The following is a 27,494-nucleotide window of genomic DNA, read 5'->3' as shown; positions in this document are numbered from 1 at the left end:
TAAATTGTTTTTTTTTTTTCTCGACTCTTGTAATCAGTTTTCATTGGCTACAAGAAAGAACAGGCAACTTAAATGATGTGATCAGAACTCCAACAAACTATTGAAAATGCCCCCCGTTCCCTCCCTCCACCCTCATTCAATTACCCTATCCTAAAACTCAGATCATCTCCTATGCTTTTTTTCAGTTTTCACTTTTTTTTTTTTAACCGTTTTACATATAGGTGAGGCACACACAGAGTATATTTCATACATATATAAAAATTAAATAATGATTTTCTTGGGGGGGAGAGGGAGAAATCGTCCATTGAAGTCGTTTATCTGAGAAGAAGGGAAGTGCATGTTGTCAACATGTCCTTAAAGGACATCTCAATTGAGAGTTAGGGCACTTTGTTGCTATAGCACTGCAGTTGAAACTTTTTTTTTCAATTAAATTTGTAAATTTGTTGCTTCTTTGTAGGACAGCAGGGTTCAAGGGACGTAATCAAACAAACAACGGAACACACTGACGGAACCTGTTTGAACTCCAGGTTAGTGACTTGTAACAAACCATAAAACAGACAATATTTTACCAGAGCTCCTATAAATTGATAAAAACCTGCATAAATGCGAATAATTTGTTCAGATTTTTTTTTTCGTACACACCGAAGGGGCAAAACTTTAAGGCACTGAAGCCTTGACATAATAGAGCCTCCACCTCCTAAACACAAAAATTGCCCCCGGAAAAATTGATGCTTTAACAAAAACACAGGACAAATACAACAAAAACATCCCTACGTTGTCCACCACTCTGCAAGTGTTTCGATAATGAACGTTAAGGCCACTTGAACAGAAAAAAAGGAAAAGACAATGTTCCCCTTCAGGTAGGTAATCTCATTGCAAACTCAGTGAGTGCAACATCGATGTGGTTCAGGACATTTTCACGTTTATTTCCAAGTAGTCATTAGGGGCAAACGTTGGTTGCTAACATCCCTGTTAGTCCGCATCTGGACAAGGTCGACGGGAGTGTCGGGGTTTGCTCTGAGGATCCCTTGGATGTTAGGAGTAGAAAATGTTCCATTGTTCCTTAATTAGTCCAGGAATGATCCATGTACAGTAGAATTCCAGTCCCGTTTTGGTTTGCGACTGATATGTAACATCACGTTCCTAATTTGAAAGTCCCAAGTAGCTGGAGCAATTGTTTTTTGATTTTCATTTTCACAAATTCATGCTTGTGTATCTTTTCAGCACCAGTTTCTCAGTATTGTTGTTATTATTATTTTTATTTTCTATAAAAAGGATCAGGATAATTCACACTTTTGCATGCAAAGAGAAGTCCCATATAGCAGCAGAACCGCCTGTCTGTGGAACGCCTGATAGAATATGTCACTGCGTCTACATATGAGGCACTATCGAAAGTGTAAAAGTGGGGGAGGGGGGGGGTATGCTCCGGTGTGAATGTTTATGTGGGAATAAGTCTGGACAAATAAATATCGGTAGTCTTGTTAAAATTGTACCACAGCTGTAAGTGTTTGCTGGGATAAAACCCTTGAACGGCGGTTAAGTCGAATGCATAAATGAGAGATTCCACTTTGGCAGAGCCATTATAATGCACAATTGTAAACTATTCCTCTGGCACCCCACCACTCTCTCTATTATACACATTTAGACAGTAAGAGGAGAGATACAGTGTGTATTTAAACGATTATATAACATCAGATTCATTTCACAGCTTGACTCGAGCCTTGCTGAGCAATTGCTGTTTTACGTTTGGTTGGTTTGTTTGTTTTCGCAGAGGTAAAAAAGGAAAAGTCGCTCTTTATATATTCAGACTTCACAAGCCTTGTTTCTTCAATCACGTCGGCATATTTTCATTTTGTTTCATGTTTTAGTTTCCTACTTGAACTTCTGACTCTACACTGAGCTGTTGTTGAGAAAGTGTTTTTTGTATTTTTTAATATATTTATATACTAAACATGCACTGTGCCATCTTTTGTTTATGTTATGATATTGTCTATTTCAAATCACAGGTGTGTGTGCAAATGAACCCTCCTCGTCTACAAGATAAAAAACCTGAATGCTTTGTGGGTAATGCTACATATTTTGTTTCATAAATCATGATTCAAGAAAAACAGGACTTAAAAACAGAAGATAACCCCCATAAGATGATTCTTGAACTGTGAATGCCCATTTGTAATGAAAAAAGGAGGAAGCAGGATCAGTATCTGATTTTTGTTAGTTCGTCGTGCCTGTATTTGGCCTGGATGGATCTTCCCCCGGGGTGAAAAAAAACAAAAAAAGTAAAGAGAAAAACAAATCCCAACACCGATGACGTCTGCTATGCTCATTGTGTTTACTTCTTGGACTTTCCGAGTCCAAAATCTGTCTATTTGTCAGTCCAATCCATATCCAAACATCGTCATTTGAAAATCGAGTCTATTCCAAGATCATAGTCTATCAAGGACGTAAGGTAAGTAAAAGTCTGTGAATCTTCCTTTGTGTAAAGTCTTTGTGGTCACAGGATAGACGAGGAGTGAAGCCTACGAGATTCTGAATGTGCGTCTTCGGACACAGTCTTCGGAAATGCTCCTCTCTAAAGTGTAAACCCCAGTCTTCCTCGATGAAGATGGCGCAGCCGTTGCTGCTTCAGGCCATGATGAATTCTGATTTCATATCAGCTTTGACATCGGGCTTCCACACAGAGTCCTCAAAGTCCAGGTCCAGGGAGCCTTCGCTGGACATACTGCTGTTACTGTTGCTGCGTCCAGCCTTGCGGTTGGGGAGCCAGTGGTACGGGGCGCGGGAGTCTCGCCGGGCCTTCCTGCGCAGACGCTTCTGCTGCATGAGCAGCTGCAGACGCTCCACTTTGCAGCGCGTGGCTCGGTTCTCTGTCTGACGCAGTCGGTCACCTGAAGAAGCAAGACGAAAAAGAAACAGCGGTTAGAGTCAAGCCTTCTTATACCATCTTAAAACTGCAACTTTTGGAACTCCAAAAAACAAGATGTTTATCTGAATTCATATGGCTGTAATAGCACTGCTAGAGAACTTGGGGGAAATTGAGTCAATGACCATTGACTCATCCCTAGCTGGCACACCAAAGCTTTCTGGCAAAGCTGGTTGACCAAGAAAGACTTGAAGGTTAAGATGTCTCATGTGGACACAATCTGCAATTTAAGCATCCCATGCTAATGACTAGCATCCAAAACACAACATAAGGTGGTGACTATCTATGCTAGTCTTTTCAGCAGGGGAAATGCTGGTGCAATACACATATTTGGTCTAGGACAGAATGACTCAGTGCTTTGGATCCTGACTGCTGATCCTGCTGAATGTTATCAAAGGCTGGGCGCTGGATAAATAAACTCAAGTCTGAGTGGTGACGCTGATGTTCTTAAAAAGGCATGCTGAGATTACCCCCGCCCCACTGCTCTCTCTCTTTAAATCGGTACAGAAATAAGCACTGCTGTCTCATTTCAGAAGAGAACATCCCAGTATGTGGCAACAAGTCCTCTCTTCCCTTATCAGAAACGGTTCAAAATGTCCTGGCAGGCGTGCCCTTGAGATACGCAAAAGAGAGAAGTGCATTCTCACAAAGGAACCCACACTCCCGTGAGGAGACCGACGCCCACGCGTGCATGCGCACACACATTCCCAAGCGATACGATCTTGACTTCGCCGTTTCTTTAACAGGAAGCAAATACCTTGAACTTTCTAATCTCACAAACAATGCTTGGGTTTTAGCAGCTAATGCGCCAATTAAGGGGAAAAAACACGAGGGGGTTTTCCACTCTACGGCTCAACCCTAAATCTTTCATTTATAAATATATTCAAGAGAATGGAGGAGAAAAAGAAACCACAATCTATTAGCCAGCTCCATTAGGAACTATCCCAGAATTAAATAATGAAATAGCCAGCTAGAATGTCAATAATCCTGAGCATAGACTATCTTTCATCGCGTGTGCTCTGCCACACATACACACACAGCAACAGCAGCAGTAGCTTTTAACATGGATCGATGGCAAATTAAAAAGACCTATTGATTAAACCTTAGCTCTAGCGCAGCAATCCATCTCCAGGCGAGGACACTGCTATTGGCTTTCAATAGAAAATGCAAGCGAATGGAAATTGTAAGCGAAGTAAGTCGGGCCCTTTTTTCCCCTTTCTTTTCCTGGCCTGAGCTCATTGAACGAGTAATCACCCACCCAACCCCCCAATACCAAGACCCCCACCCCCATACGCACACACGGTTTACCCCTCCCCAATGCCTCTGGAGAGAAAGACAGACAAGGAGGTAGAGAGAGAGAGAGAAAAAGAAATGCTCTGGAATTCCACCCAGAATGCAACAGAAAAAGAGACCAGATGCATATTCTCATTCACTAATCAATTTCATCCACCTCTCCATATCAAAATGAAATCGGGATTTCGTGTGGGCTCAATTTCCCCCTTTACTTAATACCTTTCCATGGTGGGCGGGTTTGAGCCGTCTAGGAAGGATTTGCGCTATAAATGTAAGAGGTAGTTTTAATCATTCGGATATTCCTAGAGAAAGAACAGGCTGTACAAACATCAACAGCAGAGATCTGCCAAACAGTTCCTTCCTAACCTGGTTAGACAAATGAGATTTGGGGGTTGCTCTGGCATTTTAGCATGATTAGAGAGGTTCTGGTCTAATAGGACTTTACGGGTTATGAAGGTCTTTGTTCGACTGCACAAGCTCAATAGATACACCATTCAGATGCTTTTCTCCTTCATCTGCCCTCTCAAAGAGTTTTTCCTGCAACTCTAGGCCTCAAAAGTAGGGCAGCCACCTCACCTTGCAGCCTGTCAGCTCTTCTGTGCATACCAACTGGAGTTGGTGGAAAAAAAAGAAGCCGCACTACATGAGGCTGCGGTGCCCCAAGGGACCGAACTACAGAAATCTGGGAGAAAAAGAGCAGAGGAGCTCATTAACGGCACTGGGCACGGCGTGCCACTGTCAAGGTATTGTATGAAGCTCACAATGGTCTCAAAGACATTAAGGCAGACCCTTGGCTACTAAGCCAAGTCTCTTTTTGTTCTTTGTGAGAATCTGTGGCCCCTGCCAATGTCCTTTCCCACACGGTCGCCCTTTCCAAACAGATCCACAGACACTGTAAAAACACATCACTGCTAGTTTGGCACATCTTGCGGGCTGTGCTGCAAGGAAAACCGAACTTAACCTGAACCCCCGCATCATTATCAGGATAAACGTGGCTGCCTGAGGGGGAGACTCAATGCGCCCGTTTAGAGGGTTATTATTAGGCTATGGCGTGGCTGGCCGGCCTAAAGCCATCCCAACAGATCCGCCTGGGTTGTCGTGAGTGCAAAAAGAGTGAACGGCTGTGGTGGGGGGCTGGGATACACCAGGAACAAAGGCAGAAGAAGCAGTGCAAAAGCTCTCCCTTCTCTGTCCCTTGCTTTCAAGACCCCTCCCTGCGCTAAGGTTTGGACACATACGGGGGGTGGGTGGACAAGAACAGAGAGTTATTTTGCTGCCAGCGACGATTGCAAGTGAACATCATGGACAGAAAAAGCCCCTCCCCCCTGCATTCGCCCTCTCTATCCTTCCCTTCCTCCCCTCATCCTCCTTCGCCCCTACGCCAATGATGCATTGTCTCAGAGCGAGCCGTGTGTGCTGCAGTGTCCTCACCGCGCACTCGACATTCTCAGGCCTGCGGCTCAAATTAGGGGGGTTGGGGCAAAAAAGGCTTGTGACGAGCTGCCCGAGCCTCAGGGGAAAGGAGCGGGGGGGAGGAAAGGACAAAACAACTCCAGCCCCGCCTCCTGCCGCACAGCTGTTCGGGCCCGCACATGAGATATACACCTGGCCTTCCTTTCTAACCCCCTCCCCCAGCACCCACATCCACCCACGCCCCTCCTTCTCAATACGGCCTCGTGACGGAGGCCTCAGAGGAGCACAGAAAAATAGAGAAAAAGGCAAATGAGAACAAGCCACAGAGGGTGGAAGAGATTACACAAAAATCCCTCTGGAATCTAAAAAGTAGCAGCGTGCTGGCGAACAAAAGCTGAGATGTTGCACTCGCCTCATGCTTTTTGAGAGGAACGAGCTGATGTATGAGAATGTATTGATCCCCGCATAGAGGGAGAAAGATTCACATCTAGTGCTGATGGCCACGTGAGGGGGAAAATGGAAAGGAGGAGGATTAAGAATGAGGAGAGAGAGAGAGAGTGCAATGGAGGGAGGATTTTTACCCAATCGATGAGGCTGTTGGCCTGTCTGCTGGTATTAGGTCAGTTGAGCAGGGTTTTGGGTAAACATTAAGCCCAACCCAATGTGTCAGCCCACACTACAGTGATCAGGCAGTCTCTGCAAGCTTCCCTTTTGCCATTGATCCATTAAAGATCAGCTTAATTAACACTTGTCTTTGACTTGTTTGTTTGTTTGCCTTGATAAGTCCTGTGATCTTTTCGAGTCTGGGTGCTGAAATCACTCTGCATCAAGAGGAGATGTCTTGGCAGTGGAGGAGGAAGTCACACAAAAGTATGTCACAGAGTGTCAGACATACTCTAGCATCTAATACTTATTTTTCATCCAGATCGATTAATTTACCAAAAATACATCTAAAATGCAATTCAAAAACAAATACAACAGTAAACTGTCATTTAATTGAAACTTTAACTAAAGATTGCATGAAAGTTTTTTTTTAAAACCACTAGAAACTATATATACGATAGTTAGACAGATAGATAAATGTTCTTCATTGTGGGCACTAATATAGGTCATTGACCCATCTATAGCTATTTATAGCATTTGCTCTGTTGAACCAAAACCCCTCAGGATCTTCTAATTAGCTTTAGTGACTAGCTTTGCTCCCCAGCAAAACACACTTTTATAGTTCGAGCCTCTACAGTTCTCCTGTTTAGATGTACTCTGTGATCAGTAAGTGCTCCTGTTCTATAAGCCAGCTGTAGCTAACTCCCAAAGAGCTGGGATAGGCGCCAGTGTTGCCTCTGGGTTGGGAGGAGCTCGGAATGGGTGCACAGCACAGGACAGGCATTGTGTTCAGCCATCTGCACCCCTAGCAAGAACTAAACCAGGGGAGCGGTCAAAGCCTGACATCTCCATTGCTTTTCTGATACGATGGCATCAATGACCCTGCAGGGAGCTGTGGTCTCAAATGACCACAATTTGCATACTAGGAGCAATAAAAGGCATCGGATATGGCTTGCCTCGGCTCCCGCCTGATGAGCAGCTAAGGATAGTCGGCCTGGGGGGTTTCTTACATGCTTGTTGGCAGTGAGCAAGGAGGGGGAATGAATTATTTAACCCCTGGTCGAGCTGGGCAGGTTTGAGCACCGTAGTGACATGGTGAGAGCCCTGGGGCACTTGATCAAGCAATCTGCACAGAAGCAAAACTGTCTCTTTTGGGTTAGGAAAAGAACTTGGCAGTGTTTAAGCACTAGGGAGGCCTGGACAAAGAGGACCGAGATCTTGACATTTCACGTTGCCGCAGTATGTACACAGCAGCCGGGAGCGTTTGCTTTCGGTCGGATTAAATGATCGAGGGGAGGAATTTGAGCACCCTTCCTTGTCCTTTCTTTCTCACTCTGTTAAAATACAGCTCCACCCTGACGCTCTTGCACAGCCCAAACTAAACTAACCTGAGCTGACAGATAGTGCAGAATGTTGAGGGGTGAAAGCATTCCTGTACTATCCTCCCCCTCCCAGTTTAAGACCCGTTTCGCCGCCCTTCCCTCCCTCCATTTGTGCAGTGGCCAGGCAATACCAAATCTAAAGGCCATTCCTAAGTTTTACCCTACAGGCTTTAATTCTTTCACTCCATCTACAAAAGGCAAGGCTGGTGTACTACTGCAGCATTAGAGCACACTATAGCAAACAAAGAAGTTGCCTGCAGTGGGCAAAGGGGGCTAAGAGACCCTGGCGAGCACAAGAATTTGACTCAAGAACGGCGTACCCCCAGCTTTCCATCCCCGGTCTCCTCCCCAACTTCTCCGCAAATACTGACTACAGTCTGTCAAAGCCAAATGTCCAGAATAATCTAAGAACAGTGTGCATAGATGGATGTCTAAACAAGTGTGGTGGGGATATCAGGTTTGTTTGGTCTGCAATCACATCAAGTAGACAGCTGCTAAAAGTATGTGACATTTCAAAGGGGTCATGAAAGGTGTCCGTCCCATGTAGTTGGTCACCAGGTGCCAAAGCATATAGGTCTTAAAGAGCTCAAGACAACTATCTTTCGATCTCACAGCTAAATCCTGCCCTACACCAAGGGTTCACAAACCTGTTGACAAGCAAGGTGGTTTTGTTCAGAAAATAGCCACAGCGCCCTTCCCTTTTTTCCATTTTGTCCAAGAGGAAGCGCCAATTAATCAGTGGGCAGTCGCTGGCCGGATATAAACAACAATTTTATGAATGGACTCTTGGTATTTTCCCTCCGCCTCCTCTTGCTGACTTTCAAACACAATGAGCATTCTCTTGGAGCTCATATTTCTTGCGTAAATCTCTATTTAAAGGCTGCTAGGAAAACAAGTGTCCATTGACGAGCCCTGGCCCTGACTTCTGGGATGGTTTTTGCAGATGAGCAGGAGTGGAACCAGTAGGATGGCCCATTTACTTTCAATGTGGGAGAAGTATAAAGACTAATGATGGAGCATTATGCAAGCGGAAGCGGGGTTATCGCACAGGAAAAGAATGTATCGCCTCAAAAACGCGTAGGATTCCCTACCCTTTGTGAAAATCGAGTGACCGAAGTTATTCCACCCCAGTAGTTGATGATACGTTTTCATATTGTGCGGCGTTAGCTTGGTATGCTTTTAATCTAGTCTAGATTGATAACAGGCCTGTGCTTTGAACAGTGCTAGGATGATATTTCTTCATTATCTCTGTACTCTCCAACAGTGGTGTTTCATGACAGAGCAGTTCAATTTCCTCCTCAGCGCTGAAGCGAGCTGCCCCAGATAATCAGTTTTTACCAGACAGAGCGGGGTACCTGCCACACGTCTGTGAGTGCTATCTCGCTTCGTTATCTCTCTCGCTCTGGCTCTCTGCCTCTTTCCTCTTGGTAACAGAGTAGTCCACCCCCATTCTTTGCTTCTCAGAGGAAAGAGGACACCGTCAGCACAGAGACAAAGCCAGACATGCTGTGGCTGCTGGAGCATGACTACCAGGGCCTGAAAGAACAAGCCTAGTTCTTCCTCCCCCTCTCTAACATCTTCACTTTTCTTATCCTTGAACCCTTGTCTTGGACCTTCTGAAGCCTTCTAAAAACACTGCCTCGAAAATGAATCTTGAAACTCTTGGCTAGGTCTTAGATACTACTGGTTACAGTAGACGCTCTAGGAAATGCATCCCTGTATAATTTCTGGCAAATGCAATGAAACTTACCAGGAGGCTTGCACATGCGGATCTGGCTCTGGCACTGCACCAGTGGGTGGAGGGTGGGCTGGGTCTCAGAGGGCACTGTGGTAGGCAGGCCGCTTAGTCCGGGGATGTGGGGAGGTGAAGGCGGTGGCGACGGCGTTGGCGAGCTGGGGCTGTTGCACTGGGTCTGGTACCGGAGCTGCGTGAGCGACGGTGGCATGCCCTGGTAATGCCGGGTGGCACTTAAAAGGTCATTCAAGATTTGAAGGATGGTGCCTATGTCTCGCCTAGGACGTCCGGTGCTGTCCTGACAGTTGGGATGCAAAGTGCCTTAGGAAAGAAAAAAAAAAACAATACAGAAATTAGAGATAGCCATTATAGATAAAACTGTCGTATGCTGAGCCTATCAAATATTAGACTTTTTGAGAAGTTGTACCTGAAAATGTCCCAGAAAAGACTCCAGGAGCATGATTGACAAAACTTTCAATGATAGCGCCTGGTTTGCGGGATCGCGAGGGAGTGTTACAGTTGCCAGATGTCTTTGCTGGGCAGTTGGCTTGTGCAAGACATGGGCCAGTGGTCAACTGCAAGTACAATTTGCACATCTTACTAATCTAATTGGTAAATGTACTTTATCATCATTATCATACAAAATTACTGAATTAGACAATGTAGGACAAACAGTGACTTACCTCTGGACAGGTAGCTGCAGGGCTAGGGCTGCTCGGAGAGGTGGGACAGGCTGAAGATGGCTGTTGGGAGTGAAGAAAACTTCCAGGGAGTTGAGAGGGGTGCGGTGGTGGGCTACAGTGCCCTGAGGCTGAGGTGGGGTACATGGGAGGAACGGATGGGATAGAGGGAGAAGGTGGGAAGGCCGCTGGGTTAGATGGGAGCGTTGTGTTTGGATGATGAGGATGTGGGTGCGGGTGATGTGGGTGAGGGTTGTGTGAAACCCTTGCCATCCCAGAAGCAGAGCCTGAAGCTGCATGAGACTGTCCTGTCGTGCCCTCTGAACTCCCACGTGATATGAGATGCCGATGCTGTAACTGTGGGCCGCCCGAGTGCTGTGCTGCCAACTGCAGTTGGACAAACATCATATGATCGCCTACTCGCAGAGCCAGGGTTAAAGGAGACCGGCCAGACAGGAAGTCACTGACCTGTGAACAGGAAATGAAGAGGGGGTGGCTTTAGTAATTCCCTTTGCACTGTTCTAAACTGGAAAAAAATTTGGCAACATGACTGAATGCCTTTTTATGAATAAGCAGAAGTATACAAAAGGCACACATACACAAAACACTCTACCATTCAGCACACCCACGAAACACTAACTTCTGTCTGGCCCCAGGCCTGAAAAATCAGCCATAGAAACAGGATGCAGACCCACTCGCCACACAGGCACATAATAGCTAATTGTTTGAAAGGCTGGACCGGAAAGGCTTGCCCATTTTAAGAGTACCCAGAATGGAAGTTGAGCCAAGGGGCTCTCCGACCCCTGGAAAACAAGTCGAGAAATACAGAATGCTTGTCTTGACTTTGCTCTCCAAACAACCTCTTCCTTGTTCGATTTCAACCCTGAGACTTTCTTTGTTGCATCTGCCACATTCCGAAGATGTTCTAACTTCATGCAGTGTGACTCTAATGCACAAGCACAGAAGAATCAAATGTATCAGAAAAAAAAAGCAATGAAAGCCATGAAGATTCCCTCAGCAGATCTATTCAGCGTCTGAGTGTGCTTGTGTTGGCTGACCTGTTGTTAACCTTTTGAATCGCTGGGGCCTACCCTCCGTAGTTTTTTTTTCCTCTAGCTCTTTTGCTGATCTGTTTTTCCATCAAGCCACCACTCTCGCAGTTGAGTGACCTTTACTATTCTGTGCATTTACCTGACAGACCTAAAGAGCCAAACACAGACACCCTTTTCTATCTTCATGGAGTTTAAAAAAAAAAAAACTGATATGTATGACTAAGTGTTAATAAAAATACACTGAATACTCAAAATTGATGGTAACCCCTATTTAAAGGTCAACTGTGAAATTGGTGGCTCACCACAGAGTGAGGGTGGATCCCATCCCTGAATGACAGCTGTCTTTCAAGTTGATTTGCATCTAAAGCACAATTCAGATTCCAACAATAGGTCCCTGTAATTACTCGGCTACCATTAGCATATAGCGGAGTAACTCTGTAATAGGATAAAGGCTTTGAATATCTGAAGCAAGGAGGGCATTGAACATCCAAGCACTAATAATTAAAATTATTTGGGCCTGCAAATCGTCAAGTAAAGTGTGCCAGACCCCACATTAGCCTTGCAGATCAGTCATCATCAAAACCAAGCATCTCACTGACTCACTCAAAGCCCAGACTCATCCCACATAATGAGAGAGTGCGCGAACCCCCACAAACCAGTAAAAGTGCCTCTGAAAGGCGAGGACGTGGTCTGCAGAGACATTCCCCACAGCAGCCGTCAATTTGAGTCACACAGACCTTTGTCAATACATTGGCCAGCCCACACTCTTCTGCTGCAATAACCAAATGACCACAAAGACAAAGACGCAGCGGGTTTACGGATCTGCAGTCTTCACTTACACAGCATCTAAGGAATGTGTGTGCAAGTATACATTGTACAAGGTTTCTGTGGTGTTTAAGAGTTCTTGACTTGACTGGAACAACAAAGATATATTAACAAACCATTTTGGAGAGTCTTGGTGCTTGTGGAAGAAACCTCATATTTAGTCACCCTCAGAAAACGGCCTATGATCAAGAGTTTCAGAAGACTTGTGGCCAGAAATTCCACACTTCACCTAGCACAGCAATATAGAATCTGTCAGGTGTCAACATCACCTAAAACGGATATGGTACTCAAAAGAGACCGAAAGTGTACGTTTGCACAGGTCTCTTTGTTCTTAAGGCCACTGACTCTCTCTCTCATCAAGACACACAGATCAAGTTCTATAACAGAGCGCTCTTGACACTGGCTTGGAAATTCTTTTGAAGCCAGAAGCCTACCTGGATCCGCCCTTTCTTCACTCTCTACATGAAAAACGAATAAACTAAAGGTCATATTCTTTACAAAACAGCCCCACATGGAATGTGCAGCCACTGAAAGTTTCCTGCAGAACTGGAATAGCAATAATTCAACATTTTACACATCCCTTTTTATTTATACAACATTTAGGATAATATGCTATCAATAAGAGGCATAGAGGTATAAAGGTATAAAGTGTCCATTCTGTCTATTCATTTGCAAATTTCACTCAAGAATCAATGCAAAAAATGCTGGAAATCTGCAGATTTTGTTTGGGCAACAGATACATATATGGCAACAAAGTTACCATGTTGAAGAATTGTATACTTGGCAAAGCCAACATTGGTTCACCTGCAACTAGTGCTACTATTCCTTTATCTTTACACTTCGTCCATTTTGATTTGTTGGGGAGGCATTTTGCTCTGCAGTGGGCTGCAGTTGCTATGCAGTGAAGAGCGAGTGAAGGAGAGAGAAAGAAAACATGATAAGGGGAGACAGGGGAGGAGGGCTGGGGGAGAAACCTTGTAGCGAGAGAGAGGGTGGAGGGGTGTGAGGATGCCAGTAGATGCTGATGAAATATTCAGTGAGAGTACGCCTCTGGCTCCTTCCGTTTTTTTTTCCCTCCCTTCCAACTCTATAGCTGACAGTTTTATTTATTGGGGTCCCTGCGGTTCAAGGAACTCATTTGCAGGCGGTTTCTTCTGTAACACTGGAGATGCGGGGCAGGGGCTTGGAACAGCACCAGGCTGACGTTCATCCACAGCCTGAAGACACCCATCTATGAGGGGTCAAGTAAGAAAACAGGTTCTTTTGATACCAAGCATGACTAAAAGACTAGGGGTCACCTATCAAAGGCCTCAGCAAACACGGAAAGTTCAAAACCAGCTTATTAACCCTCACCATCGACTGGTGGGTTTTGATCGCACCAGGGGGCTATCAATATGGTCCTCACAAAGGGGCAAAAAGGGTGTGGATGCAATAACAAGCTCCTTTACAATAATCAATCACTTGCATCTTTCTTCCAACCCTGAAGAGAAGACTACCTTCAAAGATCTCACTCGAGGGGTTTGACCTACTCAAGGTCTACAAGAGATTGAATGTTGAGGATTCAGTGGGTAAAGACTAAATTCGATCAGTCAGAACTTGTAAGGAGCCTCTTTCCGTCATGACTGTTGACTAAAACCGAATAATAATTCCAAACCTATATGACTTCTTTCTTCTTCCGTGGAGAACTAAGGAAGCTTTTTTTCCATACAATGAAGATCAATGGAGTCCAAACTTTTTTTGTTTTCCACAGAATAAAAGAAGGTCATACAGATTCAGAAGGACATAAGGCATATTTTTGCTCCTGCCGTGTCCACTTTTCCTCATTCTCTGAGCTCCGGGTGACCATCAAAGATATGCCCCGTGAAAGTGCAACACCTTTTTCCTCAGATGACTGAACAGATTAGTCTGGGTAGGCGAGAGACTGAGTCAAAACAGACGTGTCGCACTTGCAGCCAACAGGATTCAAAATATCTACAACCATGGGACTCAGCATTAATTAATGACTTAAAAAACATGTCGCGAAATGTCACAGAATAAAGAAACACTAAGAAGGACAAGTAAAAGGAACGGTGCTAAAAAAAGAAATAGCTCAGTACAGAAGAGGAGTTTGACCCTAATTAAAAAAAGCTGGTGGCTTGGTTATCGGCTAATGAGAAGTTCTCCATAGCACCCCTCCCTTCTTCCTTTTCAGTTCAGTCACGAAACCGAGCACTTCAATCACAAAGGCGGATGGGAAACAGGAACAGTCACGAATCCGAGTGATTGCCCATGTCAACATAGTCCCTCTTGGATCGGGAGTGCTCTCCGTGCAAACACACAGGCATGGGCCTGATCGCTGATCAGGGAAGCGCAAACCGATCTCTCCTCCCATGAGCCAGCTGTTCACACAACACGCCAACACCCGCGTTTTCTATTTCAAATATTTGTCATATCAAAAAAATTCACTGTAGATGTGGCACAGAAGCCATCGGCATCCTGTGGAGCCTTGCCACTCAGCATGACGTTTGATCTCACAGCTTCTATTTTCGTCCTCAATCTATACCTGGGTATCTGACTCATCACTGTCCTTCCTGGTAATCACATACACTTCAGACCCTCGTCAAGGGTGACGTCACTATGGCCATCTCTCAGATTTAGTTACTCTCCTTCCCTTGCTCCCTCTGGGAAGGGGGTTGGGTGGGTGGAAATGACAAGGGGGTGACTGAGAGGTGACTCGCTCTATATTGTTAGATCCCATTATTTGCATCTGTCCATTTCCAGACACAATGACAGGCGTCCCGGCCCCATTCTAAAGTGGGTAGGTGGGTGTCTGGAGGGTGGAGAGTTATGACAGGAAAACATCTCTAGCGTGTAGCACTGAGACTGGGGGAAATGCACTCGCTTGTGGAAACAAACCGCTATGTTATCCCCCCAAGGACAAAGCGAGCAATCTACCTGCCTTTAGAGGCGGGTTAGCACAGAAACCGCTAATTAACAAACTCTGTCGCCTGAAGAATCAGACACCAGTCATTATTCCTACTTGATGGGCAGAGTTACCAGCAACAAAGCGCTGTTTGAATGCAAAAGTGGCGTTTTAATGTTTAGCTGATCTATCAAGTGGAGTGCAGAAACTGGGCTATATTTTCCCTTGGATCTTAGAAACTCCTTGATGTCATTTCATTCTTCCTCTTTAACGGCGGAGAGGGTAAAACTGGAGACTATGGAGAGACACGCGAAACCACAGCAGCTTTAAATTATAGGCCAGAAAAAGCTGTTAGGCCAGAGTAACAAGGGGAAAAATGCCATTCCAATAATTGCAAGCCTTCCCTTTCCATAAAACAGTCTGGTTACGAGGAGTCTGAGATAGATCTTTCCCTATAAGCAAGCGCCATAGCTCTTGGAATTCTGCTATGTCCATGTGACCCTGGACCACAAAACCAGTCATAAGGGTCAATTTTTTGAAATTGAGATTCATACATCTGAAAGTCGAATGAATAGGCTTTCCACTGATGTGTGGTTTGTTATGATATGACAATATTTGGCTGAGATACAACTATTTGAAAATCTAGAATCTGAGGGTGCAAAAAAATTTAAATATTGAGAGAATTGCCTTTAAAGTTGTCCAAATGAAGTTCTTAGCAATGCATATTACTAATCAAAAATTAAGTTTTGATATATTTACAATAGGAATTTTACAAAATATCATCATGGAACATGATCTTTACTTAATATCCTAATGTTTTTTTGGCATAAAAGAAAAATTTGGCTATTGCTTCATGCTACTCAAGACTGCTTTTATGGTCCAGGGTCACATATGTGGTTGTTTGCAGTAACTACAAATCCAACATAATTTAGTCCTACATGGCTAGGTATCATTGAGCGGAGATCACTTATTACAGTCACCGTGGCTGCACGATTGTGTTGACTAACTTCAATTCTGAAAGAGCGATATGTCTCACATTTGACAGTGTTACTGACTCAGTTCATGTCTGTAACCATGAAGCTACAAAAAGGACACAATGATGACTAAAAATGCTGATTTCTAAAAAGGGGTCGTTTCATAAGCGACCAGATGACACAGTTAGCTGCCTACAAATAGTACATTAGATCAGAGAAAAAGCACAAGTAATGTTTGCACGGTACCGCAAGAGGTTTTTTGATGAGAAAGGCCGAAAGCTATTCTACAGCAAAAGGAGACACTGCCGCTGCCGGGAGAAGGTGTATTGAACGATAAGAGCGGTGCACTCCCCTGTCTACCCTTCCCCCTCGTACGCACACAACCACACTCCTCTGTCGTCATTACAGATAGGCGCTTTCCTCTCCTACACAAATGCACACCCATATCACTCGCACACAAACAGAATAACTCAGGATTTCCCAAAATATCAGCGAGAAGATACAGTGAAGATATGTGGCGGACAAATTTGTGCACATACTAAATATTTTGGTCAATATCCAGCAACTGATTCAATGTCAACTGCTATTTAACAACGTAAACCATAAGTTAAATAAGTGAAAATAAATAATACTAAAGGTTTAGTTAGCTGGAAATAAAAATACAAATTAAAAAGCAGCATAAGTTGGAGAAGTTTCTTTCATATTAAAGGTGGTGTGTCTCAATGAAGTGGCTTCTAGGTGGGGTTTGCCTCAGCTCACAGATGTTGCCTGGAAACTGGAAGGTGCTTCTTAAAATATGCGTTGTAAGTGTGTGGAGGTCTTCAAGTTAAAAGCTTAGGAGGGCATCATCTGTATCCCATTACCCTGTGTGTCAGTGCACCATCTTGCCAAGTAGAGAGTTCAAAACATACAAATGATCCTTTAAAAAAAGAGCCAACTGCGGGTGTTCACTCCTGCCCTGGCAATTAGGTTAAGTGTACGCGCAACTGTCCAATGTAATGGGCCGCTGTGTAATTCAAACATCTACTGGGATGACCTTATTAGAGTGAAACCTTACCTGTGTTTCCGTCAAGCTCTCCAGCGCCTGCATTACTGACTGCTCAGGTCTTGATGCTTGAGACTTTGAGGAGAAAGATATGACGGGGTAAATATGTGTGACAAAAAGAGCTGGCAAAGTACAAGACATATAATGTAGCTCATGCTATTTTTACCATTAGGCCTGCTTCAACTGTTGGAACCAGCGTTAACTTGCTCCCATCCGTTATTCCCAAATCTTGAAGTTTTCCTGAACTCAGACGTCTAGAAAAAAACAAGGCGATATTAGACTTCCAAAACAGATCCGTTAATGACTTACTTTCTGAAGAATATTGCAACAGATTTTGTCTGAAACAACATTGGACCCCATTGAATTTCATTGTATGGATAAAAAACACGGAGACATTTTCCAAAATATCTTTTTTTCATTCCATAGGAAATAGTCTTAGAGGTTTGGAATGACATGGGAGTAAAAGATTAAAGAATCATCTTTTTGGGTGAACTCTCTCATTACTTACACACAATAAAATAATATTTTGATCTAGTTATGATGTGCATCTGTAGCCTATACCAGCAGACTAAAAACCACAGAGGGTGTCGTACAACATGTAAATCAGCATGTCTATTTGAAAAACACCCCCGCATAAATCCCATTCTTTCAAATACAGAGTCTAAGTGTATTTTTAACCACCAAATCTCTTAAAAATATCCGTCCTAGTGGCATAAATGTGTACACATGTGTTCAGGCTAAATGTCACCACCTCCTGCCGAACAAAGGGACTGAGCACTTGGCCTGGAGGCAGCTAAACCAAACAGAAGAGATTAAGCGACTCTCTTCGTTTTAAAAGGATGATGTAATTTGGTGGTGATTACTAGTGAGGGCTTTTCAATCGGCCCAATTCAAAGCACAAACAATGCAACTGTTAGGGTCATTTGCAAGCGACAAAAGAGCTTCTCTCTCACCTCCCGGTTCCACCACCCAAGTGCAATTGTTAGGCAATGTGCAAACTGCACTGAAACTAACATTGCCTCTTTTTCCCTTAACGTTCGCTCTAACACACAGCAGTGCGAGTGCGAGGAATGCTTTAGTCCTTAGCATCCAGTTTAAAATGACAATTACTAACGCCATGCATATTCTAATCAAGCAAAGCAACCAGTTTAATCAAGAGATTAGGAAATTCCATTTGTATGCACGCTCTACCATCAGTTGAGCCGTTGAATTGATACTGCTTGCATAATGTTTTGAACTACTAGTACAGTTTCAGGTGTGATGTAGGTTTCTGCACCTTGCACATGGCCTATATTAAACTGACTTCCACAGCACACTGTCAACAGCATAGATCACTTTCACTTCTCTATTCAAGAGGCTTGCAAAAATATCATTGTAGATATGCAATAAAAACATGAACCGGGGCTCCATGATGCAGGTGTCTATGGCAAGCCATTTTAAGCTCATTTTGTACTAGTAACTGACCACCTTTTTAGTCATAAATACTAGCTACAGTAGTGACTACTATCTATTCAGTTAATAAGCAACTGCTCATTTCTTGTATACAAGTCATTACTGTTTTGCTAATAGTCAGTAACTCAATATTAGTAACCAGAACAGTGGAACCGATAATAGTGACTTTAAATGGTTCAGAACTACTAAACAATCAGTACTGCTACCTAAAGAATAGTTAAACTGGACTAGATAATAGTAACTACTAGTCAGAAGCCATGAGACTTGCAGTTGGTTACTGGTAACAACAATAGCTACTTGTCAGATATTTGCAATTATGGAATAATTACAAGTAATCGTAATTATATCTTATAGTTAAATGAGAAATACACAAGTCACTACTGGAATAAGTATTAGTACTAGTAAAGAAGAAAAAAACTAATACCCGTTTAAACGAATAAATGTTAAAATGGCTTGCCATCGGAGGTGGCTAAAAATCTCCATTCGGAAGCCCAGCCAAGAACCCACCTTCTGACCTGCTCTTAACCGTTGTTAAAAATAACTAACCGTGCAGTCTAACAGTAACACATCAGACTACTACTCACGTTTCTTTGTGTAGCAGAGCGAGTCTTTCTTTGGGTACTTTCAGTCTTTGAGAGAGTCTTCGCTTTAGCCCTTCCACGGTCTCTTCTGCGGGAAGGGAGAGCTCGAAGCGTGTGCCGGTGGTGGAGTGGATGTACAAATTCATGGGGGGCTCGCCGGAGACGCTCTCGCAGGACGGCGCAGCTCCGCGACTGCTGCAGCTCCGGGCGCTCGGATGCTGGTCCATTCGATAGCCTACGATAGAGGAGACAGGGTCGATGGAAGCGGACGGATAGGGCTGGATCTCTCAGTGGAAAGCTATCTGTGAAAGCTCTTGGAAAATATTCCCAATGATTATTCCCGTTTGGTGATCGATCCTGCGGTGATCCTAATAGTAATTAATTCTATCTTTCCGATAGCGCATTAAAATGCATATTCTGTAACTGTAGTCCTTTGTCGTTGACAGTGTACTGCAAAACCAGCGCGACCTTTTTTTTTTTTTTTTTTTTTTTTTTTTAAAGCGCAGCCCTCATCGCGAAGAGAAACTCCAGTGAAACACGCATAATAATGCCCGTTGTTTCACCGTATCTCGCTTCCACTGTGCTGCTACGGTTACACCCACAAAAGCACTGCCCAATCACAAGAAGCGCATGTAAAGACGTCATATGTGTAGCCAATAGGGGGATGTGCTGCTCACCCACGTGGAGCCCAAACCACGCCTCCTTTCTCTCCCCCACATCGCTTTCCTCATTGAGGACAAATCCAATCTGAGTGGGCGAGGAGCTCCAGTCCTGGAGTTCCAGCCCACTCGTACCAATTCCACACCATTCATGAGACAAACTGTCAAAGTAACAAAAGTCACCCAATATAACCTTGAATGTTTAAATAGCAACAACTAAACGCAGTGTTTACAAAATAATAACAACCAAGAAGTGTGTTAGGTTGCATAATTGTTGCCAACTGTGTCGCCTTCCACAACCCAAATTGTTTAAGCGATTTTTGTGACATTATTTTTTCAGTTTCTGAAACAAACGTTGCTTACAATTTAGATAGCAGTTAACTTTTAAACGTATCTATGTAGTTGTAGTAGTAAAAGTAGTAATACTGTTTCTGGGAATGGTGATACTTGCTATAAATACATTTATACGTTATTCATAGTATAAATTAAAATTGTATTCAATGCTGTCAAACGATTAATCGCAGTTAACTCCATCCAAAATATAAGTTTTTGTTTACATAATATATATGTGTGTACTGTGTATATTTATTATGTATATACGCACACATGCATGGATATATATCTAACATTTTTCTTAAATGTTACATTTGTTTATATATAATACATATACACACTATTTTCAAAATATACTGTATGTGTGTCTCTTTATATACACAATAAATAAACAGCACACACACACATTGTTAAAAAAAAAAAACTTTTGGATGCTATTAATTACGATTAATCGTTTGACAGCACTTTACGTATAATTCAGTACTGAGAAAAGTAACATTTAAACGTCTTTTGGTATTCTTTAGGATGAGTAAGAGGCACAGTTAAATGTTTAAAGCAATAATGCCCAATCTTTCCAAGCTAAAATGCATTGTTATACAATTGCTAGAGGACAGAACAGTCGCCCTAATTGAAGAATCATCCATATGCAAATCTATAATTACACACGCATGTTCTAAGAGCCTGTAATCTTTCTACGTGTGCAGCTTACGTTTAAAAGCATGTATTACGGTTATCATTATCTCTATTCAAATAGTCCCCCATAAAAGACAGTATGCTCTTAAGGAAACGTTGCGTCCCAGTCATACAGTATAATAAGCATCGCTTGGGGCGATACACAAATTGACACTTACGTCACTCACTATCACGATCTCGTGCCAAATGTGCTGTAAGCTACAGTCTGCAAACGTCTGCAAATGGTAGGCCAGCTCTGATACAGCACCTTATCTGTATAATAAAACCTAAATTGCTGATAAAAAAAAATCTTGGGTTTTGGGTTATACAGCAGATCTGCTTTGTGAAATGCAAAAAAAATGCTACGCCAGAATTTACAACTCATTCACGTGGTGCGTGAGCACAACCATCACTGACTTGAACCTGTGTAAAAAAATCTATCCATCAATCTGTAATTCGCTGTAGAGTGAATACAACGAAATACTTGAGCGCCAACCAGTGGTCAAAGGAGGTACTGGCAACACCAAGTATGAGGAGGCATATATACATGGAGCAGGTCATTAATGTTTTAACCTTTTTTTTTTTGTATGAGCAAGAAATAAACATCAAGTGGAAGCTAAGGAGGTTAACATTTTTTTGTGCTACTTATAAGAAAAGTTTACACAAAACTGAATATTTTGTCATTTAACATCCTCATGTTCCAAACCTGTTTGACTTTCTTTCCTCAGTAAAGAACAAAAGGAGACTAGACACTGTTTTAAGACTTTCAGTCACTGTTTTAAGGAAAAAGCTGCAATTGCATGGAAACCATGGCTGTCAGTTCCTAATATTTTCCTTATGAGGTGTGGAAAGAAAGTGACACAAAACATGAGGATTCATAAAATGACAATGTTTAAATTTTGAGCTAAATTCCTTTCCAAGTTCAGTCAGTCCCAAATCAATGTTACTCAAGTCAAATTAAAAAGTAAAAAACAGACACATTAGTGCAAAACTCAGACAGCAGCCCAGCTGCTGCACAAAAAGTTCACCATCCTTATTAAAAGTATAATTTTAGCACTCACCAATTATTGTGGCGAAAACCTCAAAGTTTCGCGACAATGTCTCAGAATCCTCCACAAGGTTGCCTAGTTTTGGCATGTATAGAGAAAATTTTAATGTAGTTCAGATTTGTCCACAAAAAAAGTCCACTAAGATGTGGCAACAGCAGCCGGTATGCTTGTTTAAATGAATCAGCCGTCCCAGTGCAGACGCCGGTTTAAATCCCAAGACTATTCCAGTGCTCCTGCTATCCGAAACTACACCGTGTGACAGCACTCGAGCGTTGGAGTTGAAGTATAACACCTCTTTACAAAGCTGCTCACAGAATGGGTGTAGACTTCGCTTCTTGCGATGTCAGCATGTGATTTAAGGTGGAGGGCATAAATCACATGCTTTATTTCATTCTGGATGGACATTTTAAAATACCGTATGCATTTCCAACTGTAGTTTCACTCAGATGAAATCCAAGATTTCAAACAAGGTTTATCTGGTTAAAAAAACGCATGTTTTGCGAAACTCTTACGTTGCGGGCCACCTTAAAAGATGTTAACGTGGAGAAGCCTTTGATTTAGGAGGGGCGTAACTATGTCCTGACGTCATACAGAAGTAACTGGGCAACCAGTCAAGGAAAACACATTGCTTGGATACGAGAGAAGTCGACGGTAAACAACAAACTTACGTGGAATTCTAATCTCAGGAAGTTTGTGACGCCACTTCGGTATAGTAGCAGAGATGTTTAAAATGAAAACTAATGACGAAACACTTCAATATTTTAAAGCTATGAAGTATTCGTGTTATATAAGCACGTATTTTGAGCAAAACAGCAGTTTAAGGTGGTAAACTCCACCCTAGGGCAAAACTAGTATATAGGACAACTATATTTTCCTTTAAGTACATTCATAACATCTTAAAATGCTACATATCTTCCCATTAACATTTAGTTTAACACCTTCCCTCATCACCTTTTCAAAGCGGTGATGCGGGAAGGTGGAGGCCGCAAACCTGAAACTGATACAAATTGTAGATGAATAATAAAGTCTTTGTACAGTGCTTCTAATAAGCTGACACGATGTAAGACGGTTTAGCTGCTTTCCCACCCTAAAGGGAATTAGGTTGAAGAGGTTTTTTGCTCTTGCCAATTAAACAGCATTCACTGAATCAATTAGCCTTATTCATCCAAGAACGTCTTTTAATGGAAAGGGTGGATGTGAAGGATTTGAAGTGTCACGTACAATGAGTGTCTTTATGCGTATTCAAATGTGTGAGACATGTGTGGGACATATGTGGGCGTCTGTGCATGTGTGGGTGAGCAGCATTCCAAACTATCAAAGTCACTCCCGTTCCCGTTTTCATGTTTGAGAAATTTTCAACAGTCTGTATCCGTCAGCCCCTTTCCGATTGTTGTTTACCCCCATTCCTTTGTTGAAACATAGGGGGAAGCATTAGGACACGCCTGTCAACGTGTAGGGCCGTGGCTCATAGGTCTGTCAACAGGAAGTGGAAATAAATAACTACTGTGGGAATACAGAAATTACACAGGAATCATTTACACCTCCACCTAATTCACGTGAAAAGCGACAAGCTAGAAGACGACACTTTGCAGGTGTGTTTACTCCTACAGAGTGTGGGCGATTTTTGACTACCATTCAAAAATTTGGGATGGGTAAGTTTATTAAGTGTTTTTAAAAGTCTTTAATGCTGCATTTGTTTGATTGATAATACAGTTTATACAGTTTATATTACAGTAATAATATAAAATGACTGTTTCCTGCTTTAGTATAATTTAATATAACATACTAACCGGAATCAGATATTTCACATAAGAGACCTTTACATATAGCCCAGAAGAAAAATGAACAGTTGAATTATTAAAAATGACCCTGATTCTTACTTTGTTTTTACCTGAATGATCCACAGCTGTGCTTTTTTGTTTAGTGGTAGTTGTTCATGAGTCCCTCGTTTGTCCTGAACAGTTAAACTGCCCGCTGTTCTTCAGAAAAATCCTTCAGGTCCCACAAATTCTTTAGTTTTTCAGCATTTTTGTGTTTTTGAACCCTTTCCAACAATGACTGTTTGATTTTCAGATCCATCTTTTCACACTGAGGACAACTGAGGGACTCATATGGAACTATTACAGAAGCTTCAAATGCTCACGGATGCTAAAGAGGGAAAAATGAGGCATTGCGAGCCGGGGGTGAAAACTTTTGAACAGAATGAAGATGTTTGCATTTTTCTTATTTTGCCTAAATATCATATTTTTTCATTTAGTACTGCCCTTAAGAAGCTATGGAAGATGTTTCCCAGAAGAAAAAATAAGTTCAATTTACCTTGATTTCAAAATCAGAAAGTTTTTACCCCCCGGCTCTTAATGCATCGTGTTTCCCTCTGAAGCATCAGTGAGCTTTGAATGTTTTATAATAGTTGCATATGAGTCTCTCAGTTGTCCTCATTGTGAAAAGATGGATTTCAAAATCATACAGTAATTGTTGGAAAGCATTCAAATACACAAAAATGCTGAAAAACCAAAGAATTTTTGGGACCTGAAGCATTTTTCTGAAGAAAAGTGGACAGATTAACTGTTCAGGACAAACAAGAGACTCATGAACAACTATTACTAAACAAAAAAACACAGCTGTGGATGATTCAGTTAACAACACATTATTACGAATCAACCGTATGTAAACTTCTGAACACTTTTGTTTTTTCATAAATTCAACTATTATTTTTTCTTGTGGACTATATGTAAATGTCTTTTGTGTGATTCATTTAGGTCAGTACTTCATAAAAAAATAACAAGCATTTAGTACAATCCCTCTTATTTTGGTAAAATAATTAATATTTTGCAGATTCTGCAAGGTATATGTAAACTTTTGACTTCAATTGTAAATTTTCAGCAGCCATTACTCCAGTCTTCAGTGTCACATGATTCTTCAGAAATCATTGTAATATGCTGATTTGCTGCTCAAGAAACATTTCTTGTAATCAAAATAAATAAATTGACATAAAGAAAATTGAAATACCTTTATATACGACCACTGCCTACAACAAAATTATAGTAATATTATTACCTCAGTCAATCTTCGGAGGTAATTTTCCATTACTGTCAGAGTTGATTACAGAGACGCAAGATGACGGCAGTTGTGTTTGCATGAAAGAAGTGAAAGAAGCGATACTTGTAAAGTTTGTGTAAAGTCCCGCAGAATCAATCACAAACACACGCCCTGACCCTTTTTTAATTAGCGTACAAGAGTCCCGTACAAGGGGCTTGTTAAAATAATGAAAATACAACTCCAGTCTCCTCAAGATCCTGAAAAAGTCATTTGGTTCCTCAGTTTGCTAAGAGAATCTTTCAATTAAATTGTGTCAATCGTGACATCAGACTCCCTTTTTTATAGCATCCCATAACTAACTAAAACACATAACTAAAACTTATTTAAAAAAATGAAGACTTGAACTTAAGTCAGCATGATAAAAACTACATTAAATGACAAAAAACCCTTTAGAAAAAATCATTTGAAGTATAATTTAATTATTTTGTTTGTCTCATGTCCCATTAGATTCCATGGAGAGGGCAGGGTTCATGACCTATACTGGGTCCAGCCACCTGGGGGTGATCGAAACGTTTTTGCTTCATGCTAGAGACGTTTCTGCTTTCGGCACTGAAACCATGCCCACTCATGGGAAAGCTGTCCACTGTCTCAACTGCTAAATACAAAAAAAATTAAATGAGGAGACCAAGCTGTTTTGTAAAGGCATAGCTAGCAAACTATAGGCTGTAGTAACGAACGGTAACGACAGCAACTTGTGATTGGGCAGGCAAACAACTGATGCTAATGCGCTTTAATTATTATAGTGTTAGGGGATGGCCCATACTCAGTGGGACAAGATTGTCTTACTACTGGGAGATGAGAGGATCTTTATTATACTACTATTGTAGAAAGCGTAATGGTCAATTTGGATCACATGTGCCTTAATAGCCAATCATATTACAGCCTTAACATCACTGAATTTCAGTCAGATTTGTGCAAAAATTCAGTCACCTATTACGGATACCATAGGAATGAATGGGAAGTGCACAAAGTCAGTTACTTCTCTTAAAAAAACAAATTTTTTTCAGTGTATACTCTAAAAACAGTTCTATCCAAAAGTATTGTTTAATGTAAAACACACTGAAGATTAGCCGAACGGCCCGCCCAAACATTCCTGAACACAAAAATGGTGAAAAACTACATAGTACTACATAGTTCACTTCAATCCATTTCTAACCTTCATAATGTGTTTAGAAATTCTCTGAATTGCCTTTACACTGGGGCAAACGCTGGGCAAACGATCTACATGATGCAAATAACAGCTTTCTCATTATTTAAAGTGGTTAGTCCTCAGCTAATCATGAGCCCACTAATGCAGGCATTCTAGATATATAACCACAATATTGCATCTTTTGTTCCAGGCCTTAGCTTTGCAGGCATATCGCATTTGTATAGTCTTGCATAAGTAGCCACCTGCAGCGCTTAGTGCTTGACGACATTATAAATGAGAAAGTTCACCTAAGCACTTCTTTATGGAAACCGAGAGCGAGCACAACAGAATTCACCCAAGACATCAGCCAAATTCCAAAGCAAATTAAGTGTGTATTGCTTGTTATTAATACACATTTCATTTGATCTTCTACAAGACATCACATGATGAATTAAGACAAGACGGAATTACAGGAGTGTCTTTGTTACCCTCATGTTCTACAAGGTTTATTTGTTCTCCGCAAACCCTCGTTATCCACCACCCACTCAGCGGCCCACACTCAAACACACATTCTCCCATGTACTCTCGATGTCCTGCAGGCTTAATCCTGGGTTGGCTCGGATTAGCAACTTCCCACGTTAGGCTAATTTAATCAGAACACAGCCTCTAGAGAGAAGCAATGCACGGGGGCTGCGTGGCACACTGACATTTCACCTGTATCCGCCGTTCGGCTGGTTGCGGTAATCTAATCATTGATATGGAAGGTTATTCTCGCCTTCTGATTCCATCTGTGACGTAGGAAGCTCGGTCATCTTGCGTCCAATCAGAGTTTAAAAATAGAAGCCTGCATTTCACAAGAATGCCATTATTTCCCGTCACTCTTTAAGCTGCAGTCCCCGCGACTGGCATTTCTTGCTAATGTTCTTTACTGCTTACTTCCTTATTTCCCTGTACCGTTCAAGTTCAACACAGAGAGTTCAATTGTGTCTTCCCGGTAAAACATTTACATGTGGGCCAATGAGCTTGTTTACTTTTACAGCTTCCCACATTGTGGCCGAAGGAATCAGCTTATGACCTCTATGAAGTGTTCTTGGAAAAAGCTGGATTAATCTAAGTCTAAAACATTGCTGGTTTCCTAGACACAAGGTAATCCTGCTCCTAAACTAGAATGCTGTAGTGTACAATACGGTCCTTATGTTGCATAGTTAGTGACTCTAGAAGTCAACGCGATATCAAAAATGCTTGATAATTATTTCGCTTCAAGACTCGAAAGTTGGTCAAGTTTAGCATTAAAACAAGATGTATTTTTAAAAGTATCCTACCTAGTGCTTACATACTGGAAAAGTTTAAGTGTCAACATTCGTATATTGCTTGATTTCAAAGGAAATGTTATTTGTTCATGCAAATTAAGTCTTTTCTGTGCCTTTCAGTTCCTCATTAGTTGACAGTCAAACAGCTGCAAAGAATTTCTGAAGCAAAAATTTAACAATGCAAAACTGACAGAATACAGTATATTTAGCATGAAATTAAATATAACATAAGAAAAAAGTAATTTATCAGTAAAATCCAAAGAGATTTATATATAATACCTGGAGAAACCTATCTGTCTGCATTCCCAGTCATCTCAATGGCACCTGCTCGGCTGGTGTGGAGCCTCATAGAAGTATGCATACGAAATCTGGCGTCTTTGCTCATG

General features: G+C 42.0%; 1 protein-coding gene across 2 annotated transcripts; it reads right to left on the bottom strand.

Annotated features, from left to right (window-relative positions):
• midn (midnolin) lies at positions 1-27,494 on the bottom strand. 2 transcript variants are annotated; one of them, XM_051095284.1, is made up of 8 exons: positions 27,388-27,494; positions 18,861-19,092; positions 16,991-17,078; positions 16,837-16,899; positions 10,030-10,494; positions 9,774-9,921; positions 9,362-9,667; positions 1-2,885 (listed from the first exon to the last, which is right to left on the bottom strand). In XM_051095284.1, the coding sequence occupies exons 2-8, from the start codon at positions 19,082-19,084 to the stop codon at positions 2,623-2,625; spliced, it is 1,557 nt and encodes a 518-aa protein (XP_050951241.1). In that variant the 5' UTR covers positions 19,085-19,092; positions 27,388-27,494; the 3' UTR covers positions 1-2,622. The 2 variants fall into 2 exon arrangements, with proteins under 2 accessions (XP_050951241.1, XP_050951240.1); XM_051095283.1 differs by lacking the exon at positions 27,388-27,494 and adding an exon at positions 21,583-21,861.

Source organism: Labeo rohita, chromosome 22 (assembly GCF_022985175.1).
Source record: "Labeo rohita strain BAU-BD-2019 chromosome 22, IGBB_LRoh.1.0, whole genome shotgun sequence".
NCBI lineage: Eukaryota > Metazoa > Chordata > Actinopteri > Cypriniformes > Cyprinidae > Labeo > Labeo rohita.
The sequence above is the reverse complement of the archived record's forward strand: the minus strand, read 5'-3'. Positions and strand labels throughout refer to the sequence as shown.